Source organism: Macrotis lagotis, chromosome 1 (genome assembly GCF_037893015.1).
Source record: "Macrotis lagotis isolate mMagLag1 chromosome 1, bilby.v1.9.chrom.fasta, whole genome shotgun sequence".
Classification (NCBI taxonomy): Eukaryota; Metazoa; Chordata; class Mammalia; order Peramelemorphia; family Peramelidae; genus Macrotis; species Macrotis lagotis.
The window spans coordinates 282,935,089-282,949,518 of NC_133658.1; the positions used below are offsets into that span (position 1 = coordinate 282,935,089).

Here is a 14,430-nt window from a genome sequence, read left to right on the forward strand (position 1 = left end):
GGGCGGGGCGAGGGGCGGGGCGCGGCGCGGCGCGGGGGGCGTCCCCAGCTTAGACCGCGGAACTCTTTTCTCTGGAATCCCGCGCCGGCCACCCGCCTCGCAGCGGCCCGTCACCCAGGCCCAGCACGCGTGCGCCTCCCACGGCGATCCCGCCCTGCGCAGCAGGTACGTTCGTGTGGGAAAGAAGATTAGAAACGTGTCCTCATCACACCTGGCTACAAAAGCGACCCCGCCGATGGAAAGGAAATCATATTTCCCATGGTAGAAGGTAGAGCAACTCGCGGGTAGGGATTTGCCACCTTTTCCCCGCGTCCGCCTTCTCACCCCGTCCCCTCCACCCCCTTCCGCGCCCCGCAAGCCCCGCGGCCGCCTTTGCACAGATTGCTCCCCGAGGCTTCTTCACCCACCCTACGGAGGGAGCGCAGAGGGCCCCGGGCCCCAGGCTCGCCGCCCCCTTCACCTGGCTCCGTGCAGATGCCAGAGGCTGCCAGGACCTGCCAGGGGCAGCGAGCGGGGAATCGCTGCAGTAGAGACTTAAGACTCAGGAATATGAAGGACGAATAAGTGTTACTGCCATTGCAACTGGGCCGATCCCTGGGGAATAAGCAGCTAAGCTGTGGCTTATGTAGGAAACTGCACCGTGTGTCACTGGGAAGGAGCCGGATGGGAGCAGGCCTAGTTCAGTGGATTATGGCAGAATGCTCAAGGATAATTAGCTCATTTGGGTCTGATATTCTTCTTAGGCATTAGCTGCTACCTCCAGGTCCTTGTAGGATTCCCTCTGGTAGCAGGGGCCGGATGTCCTATCCGGCTGGCAAGATTTAGGTACCCAAGATAGTTCTTGTCAAGGTCTGGTAGGGAAAAGATGGAGGCAAAATTTTCCCAGGGATGTCATCAAGTCAGCATAGAAAGGCACAATCTAACTATTTGCTCTCTGCCTAGTATTTACTCTATATCAAGAAGCAAAAGGTAATGACTTTTTTTCCCATCTTCTCTAAATCCCTGCCTCACTCCTTCCCAAATAAACAGTCCTAGCTGATTAGAGAATGTCAGCATCTCCTTTCTCTCTTTATTAAATTCTTTATTTAAAAGACCTGGAATTAATTAAATGGGCTCATGTTAGCTAAGTTAGTCCACTGATGTTAACAGGCTTTTATCAAGCACTTATGTGCCAGGCCCTGTGGGCTAAGCCCTAGGAATACAAAAAAAAAAAAAAAAGCAGGTCTTGAACTCAAGGAGTTCATATTTTAATCAGAGACAATATGCAAGCAACTATGTACCAACAAAATATATTCTGGGAGATAATCTTAAAGGAAAACACTAAAGAGGACTGGAAGGAAGGAAGCATAAGCATTTCCCAAACTTCTACAAGGTGACATACACTCTACTAAAGACTTCTTGCAAAGATGGAATTTTACTTGTGGTTTGAAGAAAGCTAGGGGAACCAGGAGGCAGTGCATTTCAGCCAGGGATAAAGTAAGGACTAGAGAGGTGAGAGTCTCCTGGAAGAAACAACAAGGAAACCAGGGTCATTGGATCATAGAGTATGTGGAGAATAGGAAGGTGCAGGAAGACTGAAAAGATAGATAAAAACCAGGGGAAGAAGGGCTTTTAAAAAAAATACAGGATTTTATATTTGATCCTGGGGGTAATAGGGAGCCACTGGAATTTATTGGGTGGGGTAAGGAAAGCCCTCCTGATGATCATGAGTGACATGCCCAGATCTGTGCTTTAGGAAGATCACTTTGGCAGTTCTGTGGAAGATGAACCTGGAGTGAGAAGACAAAGTATTTTTTTTAAATTTCCATCTTTACTGCTGAACAAGCATTTCAAATACATATAGAACAGATGGCATTTAAAAAACAGTAGTAAGTCTCTGATCTTTAACTTTATAATAAATACTACATTAAGTAGCCTGGTTAACAAGTGTTCAAGGCTCATCTTAAATATAAACAAGTTTTCTATGATGAAGGTAGAAAGGAAAACTTGCCATAATATTTTGTTTCATGTTTTTCTTACAAATGTTCTTTTGGCCCTAGTCAAAGCCAAGCAGACCTAGACTTAATTAAGTTACACATTTCTACAAGAAAAGGAGGTAAATGCTTCCTGTATTTTAAAGCAGATTCCCATATTATATCCCCAAATATGCCCCATCTTAAACCAAAATTGAGTCTTGGGTCTCTAATTTTTTAGTCATTAATGTTTAAGATTTGAGAAATATCAATAGTTTTTCACCCAAGTAAGTTTCAATGACCAGTTCTTTTGTATTAACTCTGCTCCCCTAATTAACTTTTGGATACCAATCAGCATACCTTAAATCACCTGGGAAACTAAAGCTTCCTTGAAAAAAATCCAATCTTAAATATCATGATTATGTCTGATACCTCTAGATGATTTTTTTAAACATAACCTCAATGTGAGGTATCTAGCTCTATAAAACATCATCAGCACAAAGACAGCATCTTTCCTCTTAAGGTTTGGGTTTTGCCCAGTATTCCCGGTACATGGAGTACAGCATACTAATAGTCATTGCTCCTACTACAAAGCCTTGGGCTCCCACACACATGTGAATCAGGTGGACAGACATTTTAGTATTCCCTCTGCTCTTCAGTCTGTATAATCCATATGCAACAATAGCTTCAAAGCCTGCTATTCCAATTGGGACAAATGGTGCCTCTTTGGCTTTTCGGGCAAGTTTTGATCCTGAAGTCTCATCATAAGAAGAAGGGGAAACATCACTGTCTGTTGACATGGTAGCTGGTTGGAAAAGCTTTCAGAGCAGGGCAGAGACAGCACCCAGCGACGGCTCAGGCAGGTGCGGGCTTCTGCTTCGCCACGCACCTCGCTGGCAACTTCGCCCGTATGGACCTCCCCGGGAGTGAGGTTGGCCCAATCCTAGAGTGACACGGTCTTCTTGAAGGAGCCGTGGCCTTCCGGGATTGGGCTATGTCACTTGCTCCTATCGGGTGGCAGGTCTCGCCCTCGGGGCGGGTTAGGATGACAGCCCGGAACTGACTCCCTATATAAACCAACGCCCTGAGCTGTTCGGGGGATTCCTCTGCACCTAATAAAGCATATGCCTCCTGAAGCAGTGTCCGTCTGAGTCCCTCCTCGCCGATCCCCCGGGAGGGAGAATCCGGGGACGCCCGAAGCAGCTGCCCGCTGAGAAGCTCACTTGGGGTCCGGACAGAAGAGATCCGGACAAAGACCTATGGATGGATAGAGAAGGAAGGGACCAGAATGGACAGGAATAAGCAAAGAACAATTTTTAAGCACTTACTATGTGTGTGACACATAGTAACTAGAAACACAAAGAAAAACTGTGTCCTCCACTCTGAAGGGGCTCATATTCTAAAGGAGAGGGAGAAAATATTCCAGCTATATACAGTAAAAATAAAAAAAAATCTTAGAAAGCAAAAAAGACTTGCAGGGGAGGAAGGGAGGGTAGAGAAACTCTTATTGATGGTGAGATTTGAATGGAGTCTTGAAGAAAGACAAGAAAACTAGAAATGATTAAGAAAAATGTTTTAGACATGGGGATAGCAATGCAAATGCATGGAATTCTGGGTGAAGAACAGCAAGGAAGCTGTGGTAGTTGGATGATAAAGTACATGAAGGGGAGTAAAAGACTAAAGAGACCAGTAAGGGACAGGTTGTGAATAGTCAGTCAACAAACATTTATTCAGTACCTACTCTTTGCCAGGGGCAGCTAAGTGGCACAGTGGATAGGGTACCAGACTTGGAGTCAGGAAGACACACTTTTGTGAGTTCAAATTTGGCCTCAGGCACTTTCTAGCTATGTGCCTCTGGATAAGTCATTTATATTGACTCAATTGCCTCACCTATAAAATGAGTTAGAGAAGGAAGTGGCAAACCATTCCACATCTTGTTCAGAATCAGACATGACAGAAACATGACTAAGCAACATTTGTCAGCCTCTTTACGCTTAGTGATATAAAAGTCCTTTCCCATATGAGCTTGCAATCTAATGGAGGAGAGACAACATCCAAACTGTACAAAAGTACTATATGCAGGATAAATCAACAGAGGGAAAGCACTAACGTTCCATCTTACAAAAGGAAAAAAATTTAGCTGGGACTTGAAGGAAGTCAAAAAAACCAGGAGGCAAAGATGAGGAAAGAGAGATTTTGAGGCATGTGGGAAAACAAATGAAAATGCTCAGAGTAGGAAAATGGCATACCTTATTTGATGAAAAGCAAGGAAGGTAAAAAATGACTGGAATGGTGTTAGGGTACAAGTTGTGAAGAGCTCTGAATTTAAAATGAAAGATTTTATATTTTTAGCCTAGAGGTGAAAGGGAGTCCCTGGAATTTATTGAGAGAGTGTAAGTTAGTGTCCAGTGGGGAAGGGGAGATGTGATCAGGCATTAGCACTTTAGGAAGACTGGTTTACCAGCTAAATGGAGGATGGAGTAGAGTGAACAGAAGTGATAAGAGCCTGTATCAGAGTGATAGCACTGTCAGTGAAGAGAAGGAGGCATATATGAAAAATGTTATAAATGTTAAGTTGACAGGCCTTGGCAAGATATGTAATATGGAGGGCGAAAGATGGGAATGAATTGAGGATGACACTTAGATTGCAAGACTGGGTGACTAGAAGGATGATGGTGTCCTGGATAGGTTTAATTTTTTTTCTGGAAGGCAATGAGGTTAAGTGATTTGCCCAAGGTCAAACAGCTAGTTAATTATTAAGTATCTGAGGTCAAATTTGAACTCAGATCCTCCTGACTTTAGGGTCAGTGCTCTATATACTGTACCACCTAGCTGCCACTGGTGTCCTTGACAGTAATAGGGAAATAAAGGAGAAATGAGGGTTTAAGGAGAAAGAGAATGAGTTCAATTCTGGATACATTGACTTTAAGATGTCTAATGGACATTCAGTTGGAGGTCATTTGGAGATGTGAAATTGGAGGAAAAGAGAAAGGTTAGGACTGGGTAAGTAGATATGAAAATTGTCAACACAGAATAATTCAATCTACAGGAATTTATGAGATCACCATGTGAAAGAGTATGGAGGGAGGAGAAGGTCCATGACAGAGTTGTATGTATGGTTAATGGGTGAAGTTAATGGGTGAACAAAGAAGACTGAAAAAAAGTGGGCAGGGGGTAAGAGAAGAGTCAGGAGAAAGTGTCATGAATATCTAGAATGAAGAGGATGTCAAAGATATGAGAGTAATAGTCTTATTACTGCTGCAAGGTCAAGGATAAGAATTCAGCAAAAGCAATTAAACTTGCCAATTATGAGATCATTGTGAAGAGCTTAAAAAGTCAAAAAGGATTATTTATTTGATTCTGGAGGTAATAGTGAACTACTGGTGTTTATTGTATGTGTGAGAGCTGATATGGTCAGTCCCCTGGTTTTGCTTTCTTTAGCAGATAGATTGGAGTCTACAGAGAGTTGAGTGTGATGGACCAATTACTGGGTCATTACAATAGTTCAGAAGTGAGGGGATAAGGGCTTGTGCCAGCGTGGTATGAGAAATGTGAAATGTGAAAGTAAAAATAACAATATTTGACAACAAATTGGATAGAACAGTAGGATGAATACTAGAGAGGGACTAAGAATGCTATCTAGGTTATGAGCCTGGGTGACTGGAAGAATATTACCTTGGATAGGATTAGAGGAGTTAGAAAGAGGGGAGGTTTTAGTGAGGGAGATTGGAGCAGCTAGGTGGCTTTATTGGACATAGAGTAAAAAGAGACATCTTCCTGAGTTCAAATTTGGTCTCAGACATTCATTATCTGTATGACTCTGGAGAAGTCATTTAACCTTGCTTGCCGTAGTTTTCTCATTTGTCAAATGAATTAGAGAAGGAAATGATAAACTGTTTCAGTACCTAAAAAAACAAACTTAAATGAGATCATGAAAAGTTAGACACTGAAAACAACTGAACAACAACATAATGAATTCTATTTTGGAGATGTTGAGTTTAAGATGTCCAAGAGATATCCAGTTCAAGGTATCCAAGAGAAAATGTTGATGATATATGGGCCTGGCAAAATTAGGACTGAATACAGTAGAGATCTAGAAAAGGAATCATTTGCATAGAGATGAAAGTTGAATCCTTGGAGCTGATGAGATTACTGAGCAAGATAGGATAGAAGGAAAAGGGAAACAAGTTCAGGTTAGAGTCATGTGGGATACCCACAGCTAAATGGGCATCTGCATGAAGGATCAGTAAAGGAAACTGAGAGGGAGCAGTCAGGTAGGATAGGGAGCAAGAAGCATTACCAAAACTTAAGAGAAGAAAAAGAACCCAGGAGGACAAGTTGTTTGACAGTGTCAAAGTCTGCAGAGAACCCCAGAAGGATAAGCTTGAAATCAGTCTTGAAAAGTGAGATTTGAATATCTGGGGTTAGAATTAAAAATTATAGAAACTCAGAAGTGGAAAGGACCTTAGAAATTTATCTCCTTATAGGTGACTAGCATAAATGGGTTCAACAAGTCATAGAAGAAATGCTAGGTGGGTAGATAATAGAGACCTTAACTCCTTAGATTACCTTCTGTCCTGTTTTAAATTTATTTGCAGCTAAAACAGAGAGGATTGTGGGGATCTGTAAGAGTGGCTAACCCTATTAGGTTGTTATCTGTAACTGAAGATTTTGATCTCTGGCCCAGAAGGTACTCTGCCTGGATTCTATTAACCCCTTGTGGTGACTAACACTAAAGAACTTGAAGAGAACTTAGGGGCCCGTGCACTCAATAAATTTCAGGGGATCTATGAAATTAGATGTCTAAAAAAAAAAATAAAAATTTATTTTCATTAACCTCTAACTGAAATGTAGTCTTTTTTTCATTTATGAATGTAGGCAACATTCATGTTTCATCAGGTTTCCAAAGGGCTTCATGACAACAAAAAAGTTAAGACTCCCACTTCAGCTAAATGAAGACTAGAAGGCAGAAATGTCTGAGGCAGCAGAAAGGGGGCTCCAAGAGCTCCCAAGGGATGACAAACAAGGGAGAAGTGAAGCAACCCAGAGGAGGAATGCAGCCAGCAGCCCCAGAAGAAATGCTTTGACCCGAGGAGCAGATATTCCATGTCCCATGTGTGAATCCTCCTGCAGAAATATGAGACATGAGAGTCTACCCTGATGTAGGTCCCTGGTGCTTTGTCCTTAGACATGTTTTCTCTTTCCACGCATGGAAGGTGTATTTTTTGCGTGAGGAAGAATGATCTGTATTTAAAGGGAAAATGTTCTATTGAAAATCTTTGTTCCACCCACAGTACTATTTCATTAAATTACTTTGTTTTCTGTGTCCTCTGGCAGATTAGAGGAAAAATAGACACATCTGTGGAGAATTGTGACCTATTATTATTTTTGTGAATATGAGCTCAGAGTACATCTTGAACCTGGGGTAGCTATTCTGGGGATACTGTATGTGAGAGAGGGTGCCACAATTGCTACACTATGATGATAGTGAAATAGTCATGGGGATACTAGTGATTTTGGTGATTTCTTAAGAAATAAAGAATTATATTGGAATATCTATCCAGAGTTCTGTCACATCAACAAGGGATTTCCACTCTAAGTTCAAATGATATCAATGTACTTGGCTATTTGGGCCCATAGAATCATGAAGTCAATGTTAAAATGACAAATATTAATTTTTAAATGGACTTAATAGTTCTTTGATTCCATAAATGTTTATTGGGAATCTATGTTCATTTTCTCCAAGTAGAAAAAACCCCAACTTTTACCATTTTGAAGAATATAGCTTTGTCAATCTGAAATAAAAATGAATTCTTTGACATAAAGGGAGTTCTAAAAATGGCATGGAATTGTATTGTACCTTTAAGAACAAACTCTTTCAAGTCAAGTTCTAGGTTGCTTAGCAACAGAATGTTTGCTGCCCTGGAAAACTCAGCTTTATTTTACCTTGTGGTCTTGCTTGTGTTTCCTCCCAAATTGTTGCTCTGTTACACAAAAGGGAAAATGCCAGAGGAAACCCCTCAAAAATCTGATCAGGATGAACAAAAGGCAGAAGACTATTCGGAGAAAACCAGTGATTATTACCGAGTGAGCCACAACTTGCCGGTTAGGTTCAATAACCCTGGATGGTTTCGAGGTTACAGGTGAGAAAGGGAAACTTAATGGGGATAATATTATAAAGAGATGTGAGGCAGAAAGGGTTTACAAGAATGGAACTAGCCACTAGGCCTTCAAAAGCAAAATGTCATGGTCTAGACCCCCCCCCCCCCCCCCCCCCCCAGGAAACATGCCCAGGCTATCTCATTAGAAGATACAGAAGTAAAATGATCAAAACCACCCATCTAAAGTAGAGGAATAAATTGTTGGGGGCTGAGCTCAACCTGTTTCCATAGTAGCTGCATTCAAGCCACATTATACAGGTTCCAAACTTACCTCTCCTTCTAGTAGCCCCTGCAAAGGCCCTGAAGTTGAAGGACTTCCAATAGATCAGAAGAAATGGATTTTGGCTCTGACCAGAATTCTGTCTCTCACAAGAAAGATATCTCTGGAAGACATTGCCTATTACATCTTTTACTCAGCTGAGCCAATTCTGTAACTTTAAGGAGAGTGAAGGGAGGGCTGGCTTAGGGGGAAAGAACTGGGGCTCTGTGTTTGGTTTGTTTAGGTTACTGGAAGGGGGGAGAAGAAAGGCCAAAGAAGCCAAACCTGCATAATCAGAGACAGGGAGAAAATGACAATCCCTTCCAGCTGCCTCCTTTTTCTTTCTTCTGGGAAGTCAGTACTGCACAAAGGTTGTTTTCAATTTACCTATTACTTGCATAACCTCCCCTCCTCTAGAAGAGATCCTTCTTGGAGATTCTCTTAAGTATTATTCTAGGGGAAAAAATTATCAGTAATCTAGAATATGACTTAGATAAAATAATAGAATGCATAGTATTTTTTTTTTTATGAAATAGGACCAAGGAAACTCATCCAGCATACAGAACATCTAATCAAACCTATGGTAGCAGAGCACCTACTGTACATGAAATGCCTGTAAGTATGAGATGGGCTTAGGAGAAACACAAGATTTCTATGGGAGAAGAGACTAAAAAAATTAGGTATTAGTATAAGGAGAGACAAACTGGGACTGGGGAGAGAGGAGAAGGAGGGGGAAAACATAAAAGGTAACAGAAGAAGTGATTTAGTGAGCAAAGGTACACAACTGAGAGACAGGAGGTCTAGATTCTACTCTGGTTTTGCCACTGTTTCATTCTGTTCCACCCCCCCCCCCCCATCCCAAGTCTAAGGGATGGCATATCAACTCTCCTGACTTGTTTCCTTGTCTGAATTACTCTCTGCTTTCAAGACAAGTAGAACATAACACATAGACTATTCAATTAAGCAAGCAAGCAACAAGCTTTTAAATACCTAGTGTGTATTGCTATTTTTGAGTCCTTCAAAATGAAGGTACTAAAATTATTTATGAGATCTCCTTTTAGAATTATTACTAAATATTCCAAAGTATTAAAACATGTAAATGGTGAAAGATTTCTTTAAAAAAAACTAACGTTCATATAATAGTTGCTCTTTTTTCACATGAATGTGGAGGGACAGTGTTGAATAGAGAATTTACTAAGGAGCCCAAGCTGAAAAGTATGTCGTTTGCAATAATGCAACTAGGCTAGTGCCATTTGTCTATGGAAATAGGAAATAAAAATGTGCTGTACCAAAAAAAATTGTATCAGAGAGGGTTGATCTCTGCTGTTTTGAGGTTTGGGAGACAAAAATATTACATAGGCTGCTTAAGAACCATTAAGAGAAACAGTGAAAAGAAAGATCACTTTCCTATTGAAAGCTTGAACTCCTTTGCCTATCATTCTCAAGTTTCTTCTATAACCTGGCATCATCTTATCTTTTGGGACTTAACATATTCTATCTCTCATCTTAGTAACATTACATTAGCTTTCTCTAGTGTCTGAAATTCTTGGTCTCCTGATCTCAGCTTCTTAGTTTTCTGGGATTCCCTCAAAACCCAGCAGAAAAGGGGAACATATATAACTTAGGCAGGAAATCATTTGGCCACTTGCTACCCTACCAGCCACAGGCATGACTTAAAATTTAATAAATCTAGGAGCTTTTTAGGGGTTAATTAATTGTTTGACCAAATACAGTGGCTAATTTTTAAGTTGATAATTTTACATGGTCTGAGAATGGTATTTTAGCTATCTAAATGGCTCTTGGCAGGGAAAAAAATGGTTCCCCACTACTGTTCTACAGGAAGCCTTTCCCAATTTTATTCCTCTTCTCCTCACCCTCTTAGGCTTTCCCTTTAGGAAACTAAAAGTAGTTAGTAGATATAAGGCCACCTACTCTATCTAATATCGTAGGTACCTAATTATTTACATATTGTTCCCTTAATTAAAAACATCTTTGCCTTAATCTTTGAAGCAGGGTGCCTACTTAAGTCCTTAATAAATTCTCTTTAATTGACATGAGGGCAGGTGCCATGTTACTTAAACTTGGCATCACCCTCAGTAAAGGGCATAATTGTTCCTAAATACAATCTATTGGATATTGTCTGGGTAAAACATCTGACAAAGGTCAGTGTTATTTATTTTAATAGGTCTAGTAAATAATCATTTTCCAGTCATGTCTGACTCATTACCCCATTTTAGGGTTTTCTTGGCAGAGATACTGGAGTGGTTTTGCCATTTCCTTCTCCAGCTCATTTTAGAAATGAAGAGGCAAATATGGTTAAGTGATTTAGCTAGTGAGGATCTGAGGCCAGATTTGAACACAGGAAGATGAGTCTTCCTGAATCTAGGCCTAGTGTTCTATTCATCATATAACCTAGTAGACCTGAATAATATCAAATTATATAGAATTATATAATAAAGATTTAGAACTCATTTTATTTTATTTTTTTCTTTTTTTTTTTTTTTTTTGCAAGGCAAACAGGGTTAAGTGGCTTGCTCAAGGCCACACAGCTAGGTAATTATTAAATGTCTGAGACCGGATTTGAACCCAGGTACTCCTGACTCCAAGGCCAGTGCTTTATCCACTATGCCTCCTAGCTGCCCTAATTTTATTTTTGAAGACTTTATCACTGATAATGCCTGTGATGGTATCTTAGTGACTAGCAATGCAACTTTTGAGAGTTTCATCGAGCAGGAAGTAAACCAAATAGGGCCAGAAAAAAATAGATTCTAATCCTCTTATATGAGACTTGGGTGACTATTAAATAATGAAGGGCAAGTTACTTAACTTTCCAACAGCCTTAAGGTCCTTCCTTGTAATAATTATCAATGTATGTACTACATACTGGGGTGGGGAAGGGGAGGTTGTGGTCAAAAAAGTGCTTTGAAAAGCACTATAAACAAACTGTTGGTATTCTTACTAATTCAAACTTTCTTTTTTTTATTTCAGAAAACTTTCAATAGCAAATCACATACCTTTTCACAACAGTATTCAAGTTGTGGGATGTACAGAAACAACGGTTTTAATGTCTACACTGACAAGAGTGTTGTGACTGGCACTGATAATTTAATCACACATTATGATCGCTTGAACTTCCATCCCAGTTACAATCCTAATAAACCATCAATCTGTGATTGATGAGCACTCCCCCCCTCACTTAATAGTAATCCTGTTTCTAGTTTGCAGTATCCTTAACAATCAGTGTAATCAGTTCCTGTTAAAATAACCGTTAAAAGTACAGCTAACTGAACTTTCCTAAAAATTTCTGCATGTTTTTGAGGCAGTAAAATGTACAAAGCAGCTATCTCTTATTTTAACCTCATTGTTATTTTAGTTGTCAGCTGAGATGAGAATCAGTAGAAATACATTGAATTCAATGGGTCATAAGGTACAGGGTCTTAAACAGTGCTTGGCTCTTTGGCTGGTAAATGGATATATAATGATGACTGCCCTCTATAGTGTTACCTGGAAACACTTTCATGCCATATGGGACTGCCCCTGAAGATAAAGAGTAATGGAAAGATTTTTGGATAACTTCTTGCCATTCACATTCAAGTGCTGCATTACGGCATGGGAACAGCCACTGGGGCATAACCTGGGGTGGGGTCTACTAAGCTAAAGGTCTGTGTCTGTTGTTGGAAGACCAGCCTAGAAAAGTTTGGAAAGGTTTATCACCAGGTTACCTGCAGAGGGATACATTTCCACTATAGTAAATGGTCTTTCAGAGTTGCTAAGTTGTAGAGGGATTACAAATCTGAATGTTCAAAATGATGAAAAACGGATCCTAAAAGTAAAAAACACACATGGGTGCAGGGGCTGGATTCTAGACTTGGCTTGCTTTCATCTGAAGGTTGCATGATATTGTTATGTTCATTGTCCTTCCAACCTAGAATAGAATTAGAGGGGGTGGGATGGTTGGGGGTTGGGGAGCTGATGCTATTAAAAAAAAACTTGTTTTATGTTAAGTAAAAGGCAAATGAAACAGTTTACATTTCTCAGAAGAAATCACTGAATAATACTTTCTATTAATGACCTTTGAATAACATGAATGTTTCCCATTATATTTTATTGTGAATGTTTGCCTCAGTTTACTTATCTGTCAAATGAGCTTGAGAAGGAAATTACAAACTGCTTCAATATCTTTGCCAAGAAAACCCTAAATGCAGGGGCGGGGGGGCCACAAAGAAACAGGGCTGAAAATGATTGAACAACACTTTCCCCTCAAAACAGTAAAGAAGTCCCTGCTGGAGAAGAATGCTTGATTGTGGGTTGACCCAGAACTATTTTATAAGACAAGCATTCCATCTAGAACAATAATTTTTTTCCCTTAATGTAAAAAAAGAGAAGAAAAAAGACGAGAAGAAATCAAACACTGTGGCTGGCCACTTTTTGCTGATCTTTTATTAATACACAGATTTTGGAAACTTTAAAAAGTCTAGCATGAGGTTGAAACTTTAAATTTCTCTAAGATCTAGAGAGACAAAAAACTAAAAGTGTACATTATATAATTAGAATCAAATCAAACAGGTGATAAAGACAATTCAAAATAAAATTTTATATATATACATGTATCTATATACATATGTGCACACGCATATTAAAATTGGTTTTTCTCTTTATGATTGGAAAAAGTTTAACCATCAAACTATTTTTAAACTCTATCCAATTAAAATTTCAGCACTTCTATTTTAAGTTTCTGTTGAAATTATAAAGACCAAATATAAAAATAGTATCGAAGTTTCCAAAATGTTTACTTAAAACTAGAAATTCAAATAGTAATGACAATTCTGAGAAGTCTTAGAAGAATGAAGTCAAAAGTCTTTTTTTTTTAGGTTTTTGCAAGGCAGTGGGGTTAAGTGGCTTGCCCAAGGCCACACAGCTAGGTAATTATTAAGTGTCTGAGACTGGATTTGAACCCAGGCATTCCTGACTCCAGGGCCGGTACTTTATCCACTACGCCACCTAGCCACCCCCAAAAGTCTATTCTTTAAAACTAAACTGATTAACTATTGCACTGCACTGTATTGAGGCAGTCTTTGAAATAAATGCAAAAATAGGACATCTAAATTCAGGTAAAAACCTCCATTTCCTTCTGAAGGGAAAACTTGTATTATCATATAGACCTGATATGAGTTTTTAACACTAGTTCAATTTTTATTCCCAATCAAAACACTTAAATACAATTGTTCATATTTCTTTTGGTTTCATGGAATGTTATAACTGGCCATATTAAAATTATCTAATCTTTGGCATACTAGTGACAATGTTGTATTTCTAGTTAATGGAATCCAAATCTAATGAGTTAATACTCTTATCTTAGATTCCTTATAACTTAATATTTGCATTTGTCATACAGTATTTTGGAAGGCATTATGAAAAAACCAAAACAATGAGATCACAAATTTCTCTTTTCTTAAATGTTGCAGAGATGGCATTTTAAGTTGCCCATATTTCCACTGTAGATTGCCCAATAGAATGTGTAAACAGTAATGCTAAATGCTTCTAAAAGAGTAGCAAGGAAACCTACCAACTCATATCTACTAAATACTAAATACTAAAATTTCCATAATTTAGTTCTTAATAATTGGCATAAACTCTAGTAATTAGTTTTGAGAATTTTATTTTAAGTATCTGTACTGGGCATATCTTTAGGAACAAAGAATTAACTGTTTAACAACTGGGTGCACTTAAAAATAATACTCTGGTTGATTTGTAGGCATGATTTCTAAAAAAAAAATTGTCAAAAAATAGACATATGAACGGGGCGGCTAGGTGGCACAGTAGATAAAGCACCGGCCCTGGAGTCAGCAGTACCTGGGTTCAAATCCGGTCTCAGACACTTAATTACCTAGCTGTGTGGCCTTGGGCAAGCCACTTAACCCCATTTGCCTTCCAAAAACCTAAAAAAAAAAAAGACTTTAAAAAATGGACATATTGTAAGAGCAAAACATTCTGTCTTGAATATTAGCTTTTCTCAAACAATTCCTTGTTACAGAGTCTAACTTGGCATGTCCCACTT

At 39.4% G+C, this 14,430-nt stretch overlaps 1 protein-coding gene and 1 pseudogene across 5 annotated transcripts; one reads left to right on the forward strand and one right to left on the reverse strand.

The window, feature by feature from the left end:
* Positions 1–102: 102 nt before the first annotated feature.
* PIERCE1 (piercer of microtubule wall 1) lies at positions 103–11,567 on the forward strand. 5 transcript variants are annotated; one of them, XM_074210732.1, is made up of 4 exons: positions 103–165; positions 6,852–8,095; positions 8,909–8,987; positions 11,361–11,567. In XM_074210732.1, exons 2-4 carry the CDS (start codon positions 7,791–7,793, stop codon positions 11,547–11,549), a joined length of 573 nt encoding a protein of 190 aa, XP_074066833.1. In that variant the 5' UTR covers positions 103–165; positions 6,852–7,790; the 3' UTR covers positions 11,550–11,567. The 5 variants fall into 5 exon arrangements, with proteins under 5 accessions (XP_074066833.1, XP_074066829.1, XP_074066830.1 ...); XM_074210728.1 differs by having other exon boundaries at positions 115–284; positions 6,831–8,095; XM_074210729.1 differs by having other exon boundaries at positions 115–268; positions 6,831–8,095.
* Positions 2,388–2,776, reverse strand: LOC141505166 (HIG1 domain family member 1A, mitochondrial pseudogene; annotated as a pseudogene).
* Positions 11,568–14,430: the final 2,863 nt, after the last annotated feature.